Source organism: Pelobates fuscus, chromosome 1 (genome assembly GCF_036172605.1).
Source record: "Pelobates fuscus isolate aPelFus1 chromosome 1, aPelFus1.pri, whole genome shotgun sequence".
NCBI classification, from domain to species: Eukaryota; Metazoa; Chordata; class Amphibia; order Anura; family Pelobatidae; genus Pelobates; species Pelobates fuscus.
In genome coordinates this window covers 256,999,270-257,015,622 of record NC_086317.1, presented here as the reverse complement: position 1 = coordinate 257,015,622, position 16,353 = coordinate 256,999,270, and the positions used below count along the sequence as shown (strand labels likewise).

The 16,353-nt window shown below is 40.9% G+C and overlaps 1 protein-coding gene across 1 annotated transcript in view; it reads left to right on the top strand.

The window, feature by feature from the left end:
- The window catches only part of GAS2L2 (growth arrest specific 2 like 2), a 40,321-nt gene extending 24,247 nt beyond the window's left edge, over positions 1-16,074 (top strand). The window contains exons 6-7 of the mRNA XM_063456662.1: positions 9,228-9,504; positions 14,017-16,074. Of these exons, the coding sequence (XP_063312732.1) occupies positions 9,228-9,504; positions 14,017-15,922 (2,183 nt within the window). The 3' untranslated portion in view covers positions 15,923-16,074. The remainder of the gene's footprint in view (positions 1-9,227; positions 9,505-14,016) is intronic.
- The last annotated feature ends 279 nt before the right edge of the window (positions 16,075-16,353 follow it).

The following is a 16,353-nucleotide window of genomic DNA, read 5'->3' as shown; positions in this document are numbered from 1 at the left end:
AAACCGCAATACATGCCAACTTTTTTTTCCTTAAAGTGCCAACACGGCAATTAAACCCAAATACTGAGGTTTAAGTTTAGAAAAAACAACTCGTACTGTTGTCCGAACTAATAACTTTTGTTTTAAAAGAATGATATAAATAGATAAAATTAAGCTTATATTTATTAGTATCTCCAACAAATGCAATACATACACACACAGACTGCTGAATACATACACACAGTCTGCTGAATACACACACACACACACACACACACACACACACAAGACTGTTGAATACAGAGACTGATGAATACACACACACAGTCTGCTGAATACACATACAGACAGACTGCTGAGTACACACACACAGACTGCTGAGTACACACACACAGTCCGCTGAATACACACAAACACACACAGACTGCTGAATACACGCACACACACACAGACTGCTGAATACACACACATACTGCATTGAGGTGCTGTGTGTGTGGGGGGGTGCTGTGTGTGTGTGGGGTGTGTGAGTGTGTGAGGGGTGCTGCGTGTGAGTGTGTGAGGGGTGCTGCGTGTGAGTGTGTGAGGGGTGCTGCGTGTGAGTGTGTGAGGGGTGCTGTGTGTGTGTGTGGGGGGTGCTGTGTGTGTGTGTGTGGGGGGTGCTGTGTGTGTGGGGGGGGGGGGTGCTGTGTGTGTGTGTGGGGGTAGGGGTGCTGGGCAGGGGTAAGGGTACTGTCGGGGGGGTAGGGGTACTGCTGTGGGGGGTAGGGGTACTATGTGTGGGGGTAGGGGTACTGCTGGGGGTAGGGGTACTGCTGGGGGGGTAGGGGTACTGCTGTGGGGGGTAGGGGTACTGTGTGTGGGGGGTAGAGGTACTGCTGGGGGGTAGGGGTACTGCTGTGGGGGGTAGGGGTACTGTGTGTGGGGGGATAGGGGTGCTGTGGGGGGTAGGGGTACTGCTGTGGGGGGTAGGGGTACTGCTGGGGGGTAGGGGTACTGCTGGGGGGGTAGGGCTGCTGTGGGGGGTAGGGCTGCTGTGGGGGGTAGGGGTACTGCTGGGTGGGTAGGGATACTGCTGGGGGGGTAGGGCTGCTGTGGGGGGGTAGGGGTGCTGTGGGGGGGTAGGGGTGCTGTGGGGGGTAGGGGTACTGCTGGAGGGGTAGGGGTGCTGTGGGGGGGTAGGGGTACTGCTGGGGGGGTAGGGGTACTGCTGGGGGGTAGGGGTACTGCTGGGGGGGTAGGGCTGCTGTGGGGGGTAGGGGTGCTGTGGGGGGTAGGGTTGCTGTCGGGGGTAGGGGTGCTGTGGGGGGTAGGGGTGCTGTGGGGGGTAGGGGTTCTGCTGGAGGGGTAGGGGTGCTGTGGGGGGGTAGGGGTACTTCTGGGGGGATAGGGGTGCTGCTGGGGGGATAGGGGTACTGCTTTGGGGGGTAGGGGTACTTCTGAGGGGGTAAGGGTGCTGTGTGTCAGTATCGCTCCCCTCCCCCCTTCTTACCTTTAATGAAGTAGGGGGGGGGACACAGCCATCCCTGGTGGTAAGCTCTGCAGGGGGAGGGATCTGTGAAGCAGCTCCCCTGTCCTCCCGCGCGATGCAGTGTGGAGCGTTGCCATGTTAATGCTCGGCAACGCTCCACACAGCATCGTGCGGGAGGACGGGGAGCTGTTTCACAGATCCCTCCCCCTTCCTCCCGACACGGAAGCAGAGTAGGCACCTGCCCAAAACAGGCAGGCAGGTGCCTACTCTGCATTGATGGTGAACCTATGGCCGCGTGCCCACAGAGAGGGCTAGGCGTGCCCAGTGGTGTATTTTGGATTTGTACTGCCCTAGGCACGACTAAATTCGGACACCCCCAAAATCTAAATTTGCCACCCTAATTCGTGTCAAGGCCACTTTTTTGACTGACAGACACATGCCCTCATTGATACATGCACTGATATACGTAAAAGGAAGATGATTATACTAAGTATAAGATGTAGGCTTATCTCCACATAGGGTGTATCTGGATCAGTAGACTGCAGCAGATATATGGAACAATAGATGTAGGCTTATATCCACACAGAAAAAAGGATATATATATATATATATATATATATATATAAAATATATATATATATATAACACACGTGCTCCCCAGTGGTAAGAAAATATAAAATTAAATTACCAAAATGTGGAAATATAAGAAGAACCTTCTATTCTTCTTGATATATATGCAAAAAATACAATCTACAAATAAACATAAAAGAACATAGTGTAGTTTGTTTAAACACCATATAATGCGCTAGTTAGATTGCACTCACAGAATGAAAGCGCAGTGTAGGCGTATAACAATCTTTTGAGGACTTGACGGAGTCTCTGTAATCTTCTTTAAGACCTTATTGGAAAAGGAGAGACACACAAACCATAGTGCACCGATATAATATATAACAATATGGTTTTATTAAGTTGCACTTACAGAAGTTCAGGTGTAATGCGGCGTATCAATCACTAAAAGGGATTATGGTGTCGACATCCTTCCTCCCATAGCTGATAGAAAATCGCCGAATTTAGAACACATATAATAAAAATGAACTTTAAACATAAAATAAAATAAAAATAAAGTCCAAAGGTGCTGTTGTGGTCCCTCAACAGCACCTTTGGACTTTATTTTTATTTTATTTTATGTTTAAAGTTCATTTTTATTATATGTGTTCTAAATTCGGCGATTTTCTATCAGCTATGGGAGGAAGGATGTCGACACCATAATCCCTTTTAGTGATTGATACGCCGCATTACACCTGAACTTCTGTAAGTGCAACTTAATAAAACCATATTGTTATATATTATATCGGTGCACTATGGTTTGTGTGTCTCTCCTTTTCCAATAAGGTCTTAAAGAAGATTACAGAGACTCCGTCAAGTCCTCAAAAGATTGTTATACGCCTACACTGCGCTTTCATTCTGTGAGTGCAATCTAACTAGCGCATTATATGGTGTTTAAACAAACTACACTATGTTCTTTTATGTTTATTTGTAGATTATATCCACACAGGGTGGATTTGGATCAGTAGACTGCAGCAGATAGATTGAACAATCCTCAGCAGCTCAATGGTAAAAACAGTAAAACAACAAATTTTAAAAAATTGATAAAATAAGAGTCCCACAGTAGGTGTTCAGGTATCCAACGCGTTTCACCCGCTCAACGGACTTCTTCAGGGATGTGAATCCCTGAAGAAGTCTGTTAAGCGGATAAAACGTGTTGTTTTACTGTTTCTACCATTGAGCTGCTAAAGGATTGTTCCATTAATCTGCTGAGGATTGTTCCATCTATCTGCTTCAGTCTACTGATCCAGATCCACCCTGTGTGGAGATAAGCCTACATCTATTGCCCTCGTGTAAGTGTAATTTTTAATATTAAAGTGTCGAAATTTTACTCTATCACGCTATTGGCTTTCTTTTGACGCTTGCAGTTACCAGTGGAAGCTTCCATCTTCATGTAATCCCTTATGTGGGTAGACAAGCCTGAATTATCTGACGTCTTGTGAGTTTTCTCACTTTCCCCCTCCCCCATATACATTTTGTTAAGCTGTATTACGCTATGTATAGTTTTTGTTTTTTATAGATGTTATAATTGAAACAGGTGCTCATTTTCTTATATGTGGAGTTTCATTGCTTATACTCAGTATAAGCATCTTCCTTTTACTTTTGTCGGTGGTGTTGTGAGTTTCACCATATTAGCTCCTTTGCTCACTCCCATACCTCTGTCAGTGATTTCATTTTTTGTGTTTACTTATGCACTGATATACACTCACTGACAGATACACAGTCATTGGCACACACTGTTTAACTAACACACTCTTTCACTGACAGACACACACTCACAGGCATACCCATTCTCACTGAAAGACACACACTTTCACTCACTCACAGACATACACTGACAGCTACACTTACTCACTCACTCACTCACTCACTCACAGTAAGGTGGACAGCCCCAGAACATGAGTCAAACAAGGCATTTGTCTGGGAGCTTGTGGTGGAGTTTTTTGGCACCCCCCTGAAAGTGCTGCCCTAGGCAAATGCCTTGTTTGCCTTGTGGTAAATACATCCCTGGGCGTGCCACCTGTGACACGTGTGCCATAGGTTCGCCATCACTGCTATAGGTAGTATTGACTCACTAATGATTCCCTGGAGTAGCAGTTCATTTACTCCATCTCTCCCAGTCCAATCTTCCTCCAGTTCAATACCTATAGCCTGTAGTTGTCCAAATCTCTATCCAATCTCATCCTGTAATCATTAGTAAACCATTCTCCACAAATCCCCCGATCCACATACATGAAAATGTGTAAGCTAGTAGCATGGCTTTTATACAACTCATCAAATAATTATTTTGGACATATATATATAGCTGTTATGAATGTTGTTGATATATACAGATGTATATTTCACTTAAATTGCTTCCTCTTGACAAAGGGTTTGGATTTTTTTATATCCCTTATTTAGCATAAGCAAAGTATCTGGCATGAGGCTAAAAACTAAACTTTGATTTCTTGATCCCCCTCTCTATTCATAATTGTTGTGATGATATCACAACCAGGATTTAATCTTGGTGCTAATATACAGAAGAAGAATATTTGAATAAAGTGAAAAAAAATATTTTGATCAAAATAAAAAAATCTTTTACAGTAAATCAATTTACCAGACCAAACAATACTCTGAATAAGGAAACCCACAAAGTTAATAAAAATAGTCTGTTATAAAATGTAGGATCTGATAAATTGAGTAGTCCAAACACTCTATAACTTGCAATCCCAGTATATTACAAAGTACAGACGTTGGGTACATTAATGTAAAACATGTAATTAAAGGGACACTTCATCTCATTTAAGTGGTCTGGGTGCAGTGTCTCTTTTGCACTTAGTGCTGCAAGGTTAAACATTGCAGTTCCAGATAAATGTTTACATTGCAGCACTAAGTCTGCCTCCAGTGGCAGTCTACCTGGATTAAAACTGACCTTTTTCCCCATAGGAAAGCACTGATTCAATGCTTTCCTATTGGGGGTGTTCTAATGCGCATGCGGGACGTCGGAGTGTCGGCGCGGGGTCAGGTAAGTAAATACAGGATTTTTTTACCCTTTATTTACACTGACGGGGGGAGGAGGGGTCGCTAGGAATGGGGGAGGCTTTGTATTCCTGGCACTTATAGTATCCCTTTAACCAATTAAATTGATAATTGAAAGATGCTGGAGAGCAGATGTATTTATTTTTAATATTGATGGCCATGGCTTCTGACAGAATTACAGAATTTCCTTACCAAAGTTAAAAAGGAGCTATCAGAAAATCCCACTAAGGCCTGAATGGTAAAAGGAAGTATTAAGATGCACTGGGATATGAAAGAGACAGTATAGGCTTGTTAGCATCAGTCACCTCAGGTGACTCTTTGTATGTCCACAATTCTAGTGTTTCATTCTCAAGTCAGTTGGAAGGCTGCCAGCTTTTCGAAGGGGCCTTTCTACTTGGTATAGTATGAGAAACAATCACATCTTGTCATGGTCGGCTGGTTCCTTATTACTATGTCATTTGTCCCTGGTGCTTGTGACATTCTGTCTGTTACATTCTATTCATCGCTCCCTAAGTTGTGAAAGGTCCATCTCCCTATTTTAGTTTTTCACATCCGTTCAGCTTGTTTTGGATATGATCTCCAGAAACCTTCTAAATATTAAGTTTTTCCATTAATGTCCTATGCACATTTTAGAATGTATTAATTCCCATAATAGTACTCAGAATTTGAAAAGTCAGTTGTATAATTAAAATAAGCAGAGTACAAATATTCCAATATTGTAATCTTTCAGTAACATAAAGGGGGTTAGTCACTGAATAAGGAATTGTGAAAGATTGAAAACCAAATGTGGAAATTTGAAGTCCAAATTAGATTAGATCGACCTACTAGATGACGTTAGATATCGCTGATTAAATGAGTTCAATCTAAAAGTCTGTTAAATTTGTGATATTTTTTATTACAACCTGCAAGCCGACCTATGAGTGGAACTCGGTCTGGTCAATACAATTATTTTCCCAGCATACGTTCATGTTTTTTTTTTTTTTTTTGTCTCTCTTACACATTTCTTTCTAACGTTCAATAATAAATAAAAAAAAAATTAAAAATCCCCAATAACACAAGATGAGTCCTGGTTTATGACTTGCCCTCTACCCTTACTACATGTGCATAGGGAATCGAGGGGAACCATACCAGACAGGGGCTAATGTAGTTATCCCCTACAGCAAGCATGTCAAACTCAAAGGCTAGCACGGGCCACATAAACAAGGTTTAAGTTTATGTTGGCCGCAAATAAAACAAAACCTTACATTTTCATAGAAATGTAGGTTTGTTTTGAAAAGTAGAGTATATATATATAAAAAGAAAACAGCATTCCCCTCCACTAAACCCCAGCTCCCCCCCCCTCCTGTACTAAATCCCAGTCCCTCTCTGTACTAAATCCCAGCCCCCCTCTCTGTACTAAACCCCAGCCCTTGTTTTAAAAAAACAAAAAACAATATTAGCCAACAAGCAGACTCCATTCACATTGCCGCTGACAGAATGCGACGCTAGAGTCCAGCCTCTGGTATCCCCAATAGCTCCATCTGCATCCTGTGCCAAACTGATCCTCCTGCTACTCCTTGAAAACCTGTGAAGGTGGAGCACGTTGACATCATGTTAGAATGTGATGTGGCGTTGTGTGCACCTCCAGGTCCTCCACTGTCCAGCCGCAGCCATCGCACACACTCAGGGATGTATTTACCACAAGGCAAACAAGGCATTTGCCTAGGGCAGCACTTTCAGGGGGGCGCCAAAAAACTCCACCCCAAGCTCCCAGACAAATGCCTTGTTTGCCTCATGTTCTGGGGCTGTCCACCTTACTGTCAGTGAGTGAGTGAGTGAGTGAGTGAGTGTAGCTGTCAGTGTATGTCTGTGAGTGAAAGTGTGTGTCTTTCAGTGAGAATGGGTGTGCCTGTGAGTGTGTGTATGTCATTTTATGTGTATCTGAGAGTGTGTGCATGTTAGTGTGTGTCTGTCAGTGAAAGAGTGTGTTGGTTAAACAGTGTGTGCCAATGACTGTGTATCTGTCAGTGAGTGTATATCAGTGCATAAGTAAACACAAACAATGAAATCACTGACAGAGGTATGGGAGTGAGCAAAGGAGCTAATATGGTGAAACTCACAACACCACCGACAAAAGTAAAAGGAAGATGCTTATACTAAGTATAAACAATGAAGCTCCACATATAAGAAAATGAGCACCTGTTTCAATTATAACATCTATAAAAAACAAAAACTATACATAGCGTAATACAGTTTAACAAAATGTATATGGGGGAGGGGGAAAGTGAGAAAACTCACAAGACGTCAGATAATTCAGGCTTGTCTACCCACATAAGGGTTTACATGAAGATGGAAGCTTCCACTGGTAACTGCAAGCGTCAAAAGAAAGCCAATAGCGTGATACAGTAAAATTTCGACACTTTAATATTAAAAATTACACTTACACGAGGGCAATAGATGTAGGCTTATCTCCACACAGGGTGGATCTGGATGATCAGTAGACTGAAGCAGATAGATGGAACAATCCTCAGCAGCTTAATGAAACAATCCTCAGCAGCTCATTGGTAGACACAGTAAAACAACGCGTTTCATCCGCTCAACGGACTTCTTCAGGGATTCACATACCTGAACACCTACTGTGGGTCTCTTATTTTATCTCTTTTTAAAATTTGTTGTTTTACTGTTTTTACCATTGAGCTGCTGAGGATTGTTCCATCTATCTGCTGCAGTCTACTAATCCAGATCCACCCTGTGTGGATATAAGCCTACATCTATTGTTCCATATATCTGCTGCAGTCTACTAATCCAGATCCACCCTGTGTGGAGATAAGCCTACATCTTATACTTAGTATAATCATCTTCCTTTTACGTATATCAGTGCATGCATCAATGAGGGCACGTGTCTGTCAGTCAAAAAAGTGGCCTTGACTTGAATTAGGGGGGCAAAATTAGATTTTGGGGGTGCCCGAATTTAGTCGTGCCTAGGGCAGCACAAATCCAAAATACACCACTGCACACACTGAGACACACACACACTCTCTGACAGACACAAACCACTGACAGACACACAGACAGACAGACAGACACACACACACATTCTTGCCACACTCACATCATTTTATTTATTGCTCCCTACCTTTGGGAGTTGATGTGGGCCCTCTCCCTGATCTTTTCTCAGGAGCTAAGTCTTCCTCCTCCCTCACGCATGTAGTTTAGTGAGGCCGGCACCCTCGCTGCCGCCATGGAGATCTCCTCTTCAGCCGGGTAATTTTGACAAAGTAGGCACCTGCAATGTGGGGCGAGCAGGTGCCTGCTTTGCCTTAGTAAACATGGCAAACTCGCGGCTCGCGGGGCCGCAAATATATTCATTGTGGGCCGCAAGTTTGACATGCTTGCCCTACAGGTTTCTGATCCCATTGTGCTGTCAGGTTGAGTGTAAAAAATAAATAGGCAACACACACCAGTTATGTTTCCAGTTCAGCTAATCAAGCCTAAAATTTGAAATCCACTTTAAATTCCCCCAAATTGGCTCATTAATAAATAACCTTGAATTGTCAACACTTTAACAGCATAGTACCAATGAGGGAGTACATAGGTGGACACTTCAACATAATTAGGCTTAGGCTTATAGTGCCTTCTTCCCCTTTTCCCTTACTTTCCTTTTCCAGCATACTAATATTTAGCAATTCATCATAGCTTAGGTTACAGAAATGGATATGCAATTAAACATATTATAAAATAAGTAGATAACCCTTTAATGTAGTAGTAGGAGTGTTTAATGTAACAATCATAGCATTTTGATAGCTATGTTTAAGAGGTCCTTCTATTAAACCTACTCCAAACTGCTTTTTATTGAAGCATTGTCTTGGAATGCACACCAGACTGCAAAATCAAGAGACAGATTCCAGCAAAAACAAGTTTTATAAAGATGTTATAAGATTTCCAGTTTTAAGATAAAACACTCGTGGTTATTCGCTAAAGCAGAATTTGTCAGGAAATGACCAACAATTTTTTTAAAAAGCCAAACTGAAGAAATGATCAATCCTTAGCTATTTTTACCTATAATTTGCCATTTCTTGGCCAGCTCCTGATTTAGTGAATAACCCGGAGTGTTTTTCATACGTTTTCAGAGCTATTGCCCATTCACATGTAATTTACAATGTTTTCCTCTTAACAGCCCACAAACAAGCTTTGAAAATGGGGGGTTCACAAAGACAAAGCAACCCTATCCATGAGATCAAAACCCATCTATCACCAAGACAAGATAATCCAAACAAATCGCAGACAACTTTGATTGTCAGAAGATCCCAAAGTCCATTGCCACCAGTTGATTGGAGGACCTATACATCTGGAACCAGGCTTTCATCCTTAAGCTCCCCAGAAACACGAGATAAAACAGCAGGACTGAGAAATCTGAGTGGGCAGTCTGATCAAAGGAAGAGTATCTCAACCAGGTAGAACAAAGCTAAGAAAAGTCCAGTGAAATCTATTGCTTTTATTGGAGATGAAACTCCTATAAAAAGAGAACAACTGCTAGAAATACAATTACAATTACATATTTCTACTAACTAACTAGATGTGATCCTCCCAAAAGTATAAAAAGTTGTTTTTGCCTTCAATCTTGCCACTGAATAGAGTGGCAGGAATGTTGGCCTCTCAGTGACAAGTAACCTGGAGAGATTGGAGCGAGACTCTAGCTATGAGCTGGCCCGATGGCCGAATACCTTTGTGTGAGGATGGGAGTTGGCCTTGTAGGACAGAGTTACAATTATACTATAATATGGACCGGACCAATAACCTTTTCCCGTCATTTGATCTATTTCTAGGGAATGTAGAGGAATACAAATGTAATGAATTGATAGTTGGAACGAATATATATTGCCAACTAGTGTGAGGTTGAGCTTGAGAAAGGAATATCTTAGAGAAAAACCTACAATAGGGATGCTAATAAGAATATATCTAGGATGATGTAAGTGCTAAATGAGAATAGGATATCACATGCCTGTGATGTGGTTAAGGCTTCAAATGTTAACAACAGGGTGAAAAGTAAGGGTAATAGAAACCTAGATAGTAAGGGAACCTACAAATATGAGAATTAACCTAGGCCAATGAATGTGGATAGGAAAGGGAGATACCTGGAACTAATGCATCTAAATATGAGTTCCCTTCCAAGGCAAGGTTGTTTGACATAGTGCAATCAAGTGGTGTACTTTGAATGTAGTATGATAAAGCAATAAATAACCCCCAAGCAGGGGGGAAGGCTACCCCATGAAGTACCCAGATGATGGATCCAAAATTAGGATATAGGGGTAAGCCCACTAAGAGACATATGAAGGGTATGTAGTGAAGGCCTAGCTATTTACTGGAGCCTTGTGTCTAGGTATTGGAGGTATTGGAGTCAAGGCCAGGAGAGCCCAACAGCGATACTTGAGTAACGGTTCGGCAGCATGAGGGCAGTATAAGAAATGAAATAGCATGTGTACGAATTGATTGGACATGAATTGAGTAATGGTTGTTGAGTAGAGGGGGGTAGTTGCAACAAACGCATTCCCCTGTAAGAAGGATGATATGCAAACCTAAAGAGACACTATAGGCTTCCAGACCACTTCAGCTCATTGAAGTGGTCTGAGTGCACTGTCCCAAGTCCCTTAACCCTGCAAAGCTAATTATTGCAGTTTTTTTTTTTTTAAACTGCAATAATTATATTGGTGGGTTAACTCCACCTATAGTGGCTGTCTACCAGATAGCCCCTAGAGGGACTTCTGAGTCATTAGGTGACAGATGCATGAGGACTTCCAGTGTCACCGAAACCTCATAGGAAAGCATTGTATAATGCTTTCCTATGGGGAACTTCTAATGCAAACGCGGCCATTGTGTCAAATGCGCATTAGGTCTCCCCCTATTAGCGGGGGAGGAGCGAAGGAGAACCCGAGCCAGTGCAGAGGGACATCAGCGCTGGATTGAGGTAAGTGACAGAAGTTTTTTTTAACCCCTTCTGCACCACGGTAGGGGGGCAGAGGAAGGGGGAAGCTATAATGCCAGGAAAACAACTTTGTGGTGGTTGGACGCTGGTGGTGCGGAAGTAGAAGGGAGCTTGAGCAGAGGTTGAAGTTCCCATGAGTCGGCTTCCAAGCAACTATGAGGTGAGTGGACCGGCAGGTGGTTTTAATGTTGTGGCTTATCACTGCATAGAGATTTTCAAACACCGACCCACTGAACCAAGATGCATGTATATGGCTAAAGGTTCCTGTCATATACTAAAGGTAGGGATGAGGTTTTCTCTTTTCATTTTTTACATATACTTCATTTAAAACAGAATCTATTTTCTTTTAGAACTTGATGAAAGGATCATTATAGTAAAAATTAGTGTTAAGATGCCAGTTTCCCTTTAAAGGTTTTGTGGGTATTTGATAACAGCCGAATTACAATGAGCTAATCTTTTCTCATGTGTGGTCAATACAGATTTGAGTTTCCATATATAACTTTGTCTTTAAGTCAATAATGGTGATTTTATTTTGGGATCTATTCATTAAATTTCGAGTTTACACTCACATGTTGAAGGAAATTCAGATGACAACATTCAACAATCCATTCAAGTATTGAGGTCATTATGAACAATTTCAAAAAGGAAATGCAGAGTTTGACTATTTAGAAATGCTACCAACTTTACATAGTAGCCGCTACAAATGAATTCTTCAAAACGCTATACAGTCTATTACATCTAGTGCTTTGTTCTGAAATAATTTGGAAATATAGAGTTGTTGGAGATAAGGGTCAGAAATGCATGTGCCCTTTAATTACCTAAAAGAGGAAGACTCACCTGCTTATACTGACCTAATTATTAAAAGGTTTAACTTAATATACAGCTTAATCAGTTACCTTTAGTTCACCCTTTTTTTTTTTTTTCAATCTGTAATAATTTTATCTAGCATCCAGTTTTATTATTTGGAAGGATTAAGGGATAATCCCTCATACAGCTTTAAATATTCTATTACATTACAATCAGATGACGCACAACTTTTAATGCAGTATATTAGGCATTTTTGCAAATGAGAAACGCTGGTATGACACAGATTGATATGATTATCAATAAGTGAGTGAGGTTTGTGTATGATTCCAGAATGTTAGATAATGTAATGCAGTTAGGGTTTACACATGTTAAAGATCTACCTGGTTTGTAGAGTTGTATTAAGTCATTATCAACACCTTAATAAAGGTTTTCTTTGAGCCAATACGTGGCTGTATTTTATGCAATAAAATTTGCCTTGGACCTCCTACAAGAGCCCAGTTAAATCTTTTGTGCTATTAATGCTGGGAGCGTTGTTGCCTCTTGGCTTACTTCTATCTTTTAAGTGTGCGTACCCAGATCTCTTTCTATGTCCTACATTATATAGCAGTGCTACGAACAGCTCACCCCATACATGGTTTATAACACTATCAATATTTTCTATATAATCTAAGCCGAATTATCATAGTGTATTCTGTTAATAGAGAACTTTGTGGAAAAAAGAGCATCAGTGCATTCAAGCTTTGGTATGTTTAAATTACGCAAAAAAAAAAAAAAAAAGCAAATGCCCCAAATCAACCTGGAACAATTAATCTAGGCTGACATAACAGCACAGTTAATCGACTTTTGAAAAATAAAAGTAGAACCCAGTAATAGTGTAGTAATCTTCTATGTTGATCACTTGGTGGCAGTGTGATGAAAAATAGAAGCAATTTGCTATGTTGATCACTTACTGGCAGTGTACCCAGATTAAGAGGCATGTTTATGCATAGTTACAAGACGTAAACTAGAATCTGTAATTACTACAACTTCTATTTTGTGCAATTGTGTGTATGCATAAAATAACCTCTTTCTTTGAGTACAATCCCACTACGTGATCAACACAGAAAATGGCTTGTATTTTTAGCACACTGCCACCAAGTGATCAACATGGAAAAATGTATACACTATTACTGGGTGCAACTTTTATTTCATGAACCGGTTATCCTTTAAAAATAGTTTTCTCAGCCTTTAAAGTACTGCTGCCTGTCACTCCTGTGTTTGCTAGGGCTGTATTTTTGTATTCTTTGTATTGCTTATGGCTGTTCACAACTTGTGAAGCCAGCTTTTATCTCACCACACCAGGGGTAGGCAACCTTCTGCAATCCAGATTTTGTGGACTACATCTCTTATAATACTTTTCCAGCATTATAGCTGTAAAAACATTACGGGAGATGTAGTTCACAACATCTGGAGTGCCAAAGATTTTCTACCCTTGCACCACACTGCTCTCATGGTGTACTGTGTCAGTTAATATACTGGCAGATTCTGGCTGGGAGCGAGTGTATGTTAGGAGCTACCCATTCCGCCCCTGTCTGTGTCGGTGTGACTTGACAGAAGATAGCACTTCATGAACTTTCTGTTGGTCAAATGTTCTAATGTGTTTTATACCCCACCTCCTATAGACTGTAAGCTCGTTTGAGCAGGGTCCTCTTCAACCTATCATTTCTGTAAGTTTTCATGTAATTGTCCTGTTTATAGTTAAATCCCCCCCCTCTCATAATATTGTAAAGTGCTACGGAATCTGTTGGCGCTATATAAATGGCAATAATAATAATAATAATAATAATAATAATAAGTACCCTAGTGGATGGAAAGCAGACAGAGAGCCAGGGAGCAGAGAGGAAGAAAAGATATTGGGATCCCACCACTGGTAAGGGTGACCCCTGGTTGTAGCTGCTATGGCAATACATTCCAAACCCAGTCTTTTATCTTAACTAAGAATTTGCAAAACTATAAATTCTTGGGGGATTGGTGTTGAGAAAGCCTGTCTTCCACAAAGAATGGAAACATTCCTTTGGTAATTTAATCTCAACCCACAGTCACAATAATTATATTATTTAATTACAATACTGCATATAAAGGGATATTAGCCTTGCCATATGGTGTTCCCAATTATATTGTTTCTTATCTATCACAGGGTACAAGAACACGCATCTACGGTTTCCAGGAGACAAGTATTTACAGAGAATGGTCAACCTACAACTCCACATATCTCTCCACGTTATGGACAAGACAGGAATCGCCTATCTACATCTTCTTTGGGATCTCAGCAAACTGGAAGTGAAGATGAAGTATTTGGTACTTCAGAAATTACTTCTGTCACTCAGCAGAGTAGACAAGCAGGAAAGACTCAGTCTCGAAGTCTGAAGGAACCACTCATGAAGGAGCATCACATAAATCATTCACATTTATCACATAGTAAAATTCGGTCTGCAACAGAAACGGACAACATCCTGCAGATGTCAAAGACTGCTTCCCAACCCACTAATGCTCAGGAAACAAGACCTAAAACTCCCTCTCGCTTCATACGACCTCCTACCCCGTCCAAGCAAATCACTCAAAACAAAGGGATAGACCATAAACTTTCAATACATTCTGATAATACTGCACGGCCTCTTTCTCCAACTAAACAAGTGAACTATTCAACAAAACAAGAATTAAATTCAAGGAGTGGCATTCCATCCATTCCGGCTCCCAACAGGCCTCCTACACCGAGCAGAAATTACCAAACTGAATTACAAAACAGAGTCAGAAGCAAGTCTGTGGGAAATGAACTCATAAAACCTCACGAGAGACTTAGTGCAACAAGGAGTATATCTACAAACGATGCACAACACAAAAATGTACGAAGTGGTCGTTCAACTCAAATGACACAAATAAATGAAAGGGACTCTAGCCATACTCCAGGGATGCAATTGGATAGCGATACAAAAACCCCAGGTAACTCAGGTAGTGTGGAAAGAGATAGCATGTATACACCATTACCAATGGATCCAGAGCAAGAGAAAGCATTGTATCAGAGCTTGGAAGATGAGATTTTATCAAACATCAAAGTTTTAGAAGGTGATTCAGATGAAAACAACAACTTAGAAAGCAGGCAAAGAGTTGTTACGCCTGAATGTAGTGTATCTAGTGATACAGCGGTTCATGATTTTAACATGAAAGGGAAACCTGCATCCTCTGTGCCTTCGATTACAAATTCGCTTCACACACCAAATGGAGAAACGCAAGTTCCCAGAAGTGGGGTATATATAAACACAAAATGGCAATCAGGTGCAAGCTTTGATGATGTGATCTCAGAACTTGCCTCAGGGCGCCTAAAGCTTAATAAAGTTGATGTAGAAGATTGGATTTCCAAGATACCACCAAAAGGAACAATCTGTGATTTTACAGAAAAAGATTTCCCTTCTTTGCAAGTGAAACTTGAGAAAAAGCAATCAATATCACAAAGAGGTCTTGTTAAAAAGAAATCTTTTGCTGAGTCAAAGAGAATCAAACCAAAGCAACTACCTTCTCAAAGAGCTCGGCAAATGGCAATGGAAGCAAAGAAGAAAACATTAGAAACTGTGTCAACTAACACGACATCATCTGATAACCAGGCTTCATCAGTTGTATGTCCTCATGATGGACCTGGCACTGAAGTGAAGACATCACAAGTAGGAAAGCCAAAAAGATCCCTGAAGAAGCCAGAAAGAGTCCCATCTATTTATAAACTCAAGTTGCGCCCAAAAATCCGACCTCGACGGGATAACAGACCTGAAAAAAAGCCATCCAGAATTCCTACTCCTATTACATATAGACAACTGCACAGCAGAACAAAATCAAAAGAACCAGGAAGCCCACAAAACAAAAACACAGCAGTAGCCAGGACTCAGAATGTCTCACAGGCCACAACAGTCAGTGCAGAAGATCCAGATTCTGATGAAGGAGCTTGGTCTTCAGAACTTTCTGCTTCCACAAAGGTTACAAATTCAAATAATAATCAAAGTAATGATGTACAGAATCCAGATAAAACAGAGGAGGATGAAGAATCATGGGTCTAGGAAATATTGGTATACTTTATGTAGTATATAACATCATCTAATTTAATCCATTGTGATCTTTGGCAGAAGCCTTTGCCATACTATTCTTCAGCGCTTTAAGGTTTGTAAATATAATCAATATAGATGTCCAAATGGGCTATAGGAATGTTTTCACAGTATAAGACATCACAAGCACAGTTACTTAGTATTATGTATGTGAGCCATTATTTAGTCTAATTGCAAACTTTTGATCAAAAGTAAAATGTTTAAAATATTACGACACAGCTGATCACCATCAGTTGTCAAGGGAAACATACATAATTAAGAGCATTTTAGCAGGTTAATGGCCCTTATTTAATGTTTAATATAATCTAGGCCAAGTCAATGCAAATATTTCTGTTGCACATTTTTTAAATATATGCAGTTCACTGGATAGGTTTTCACCCTCACTG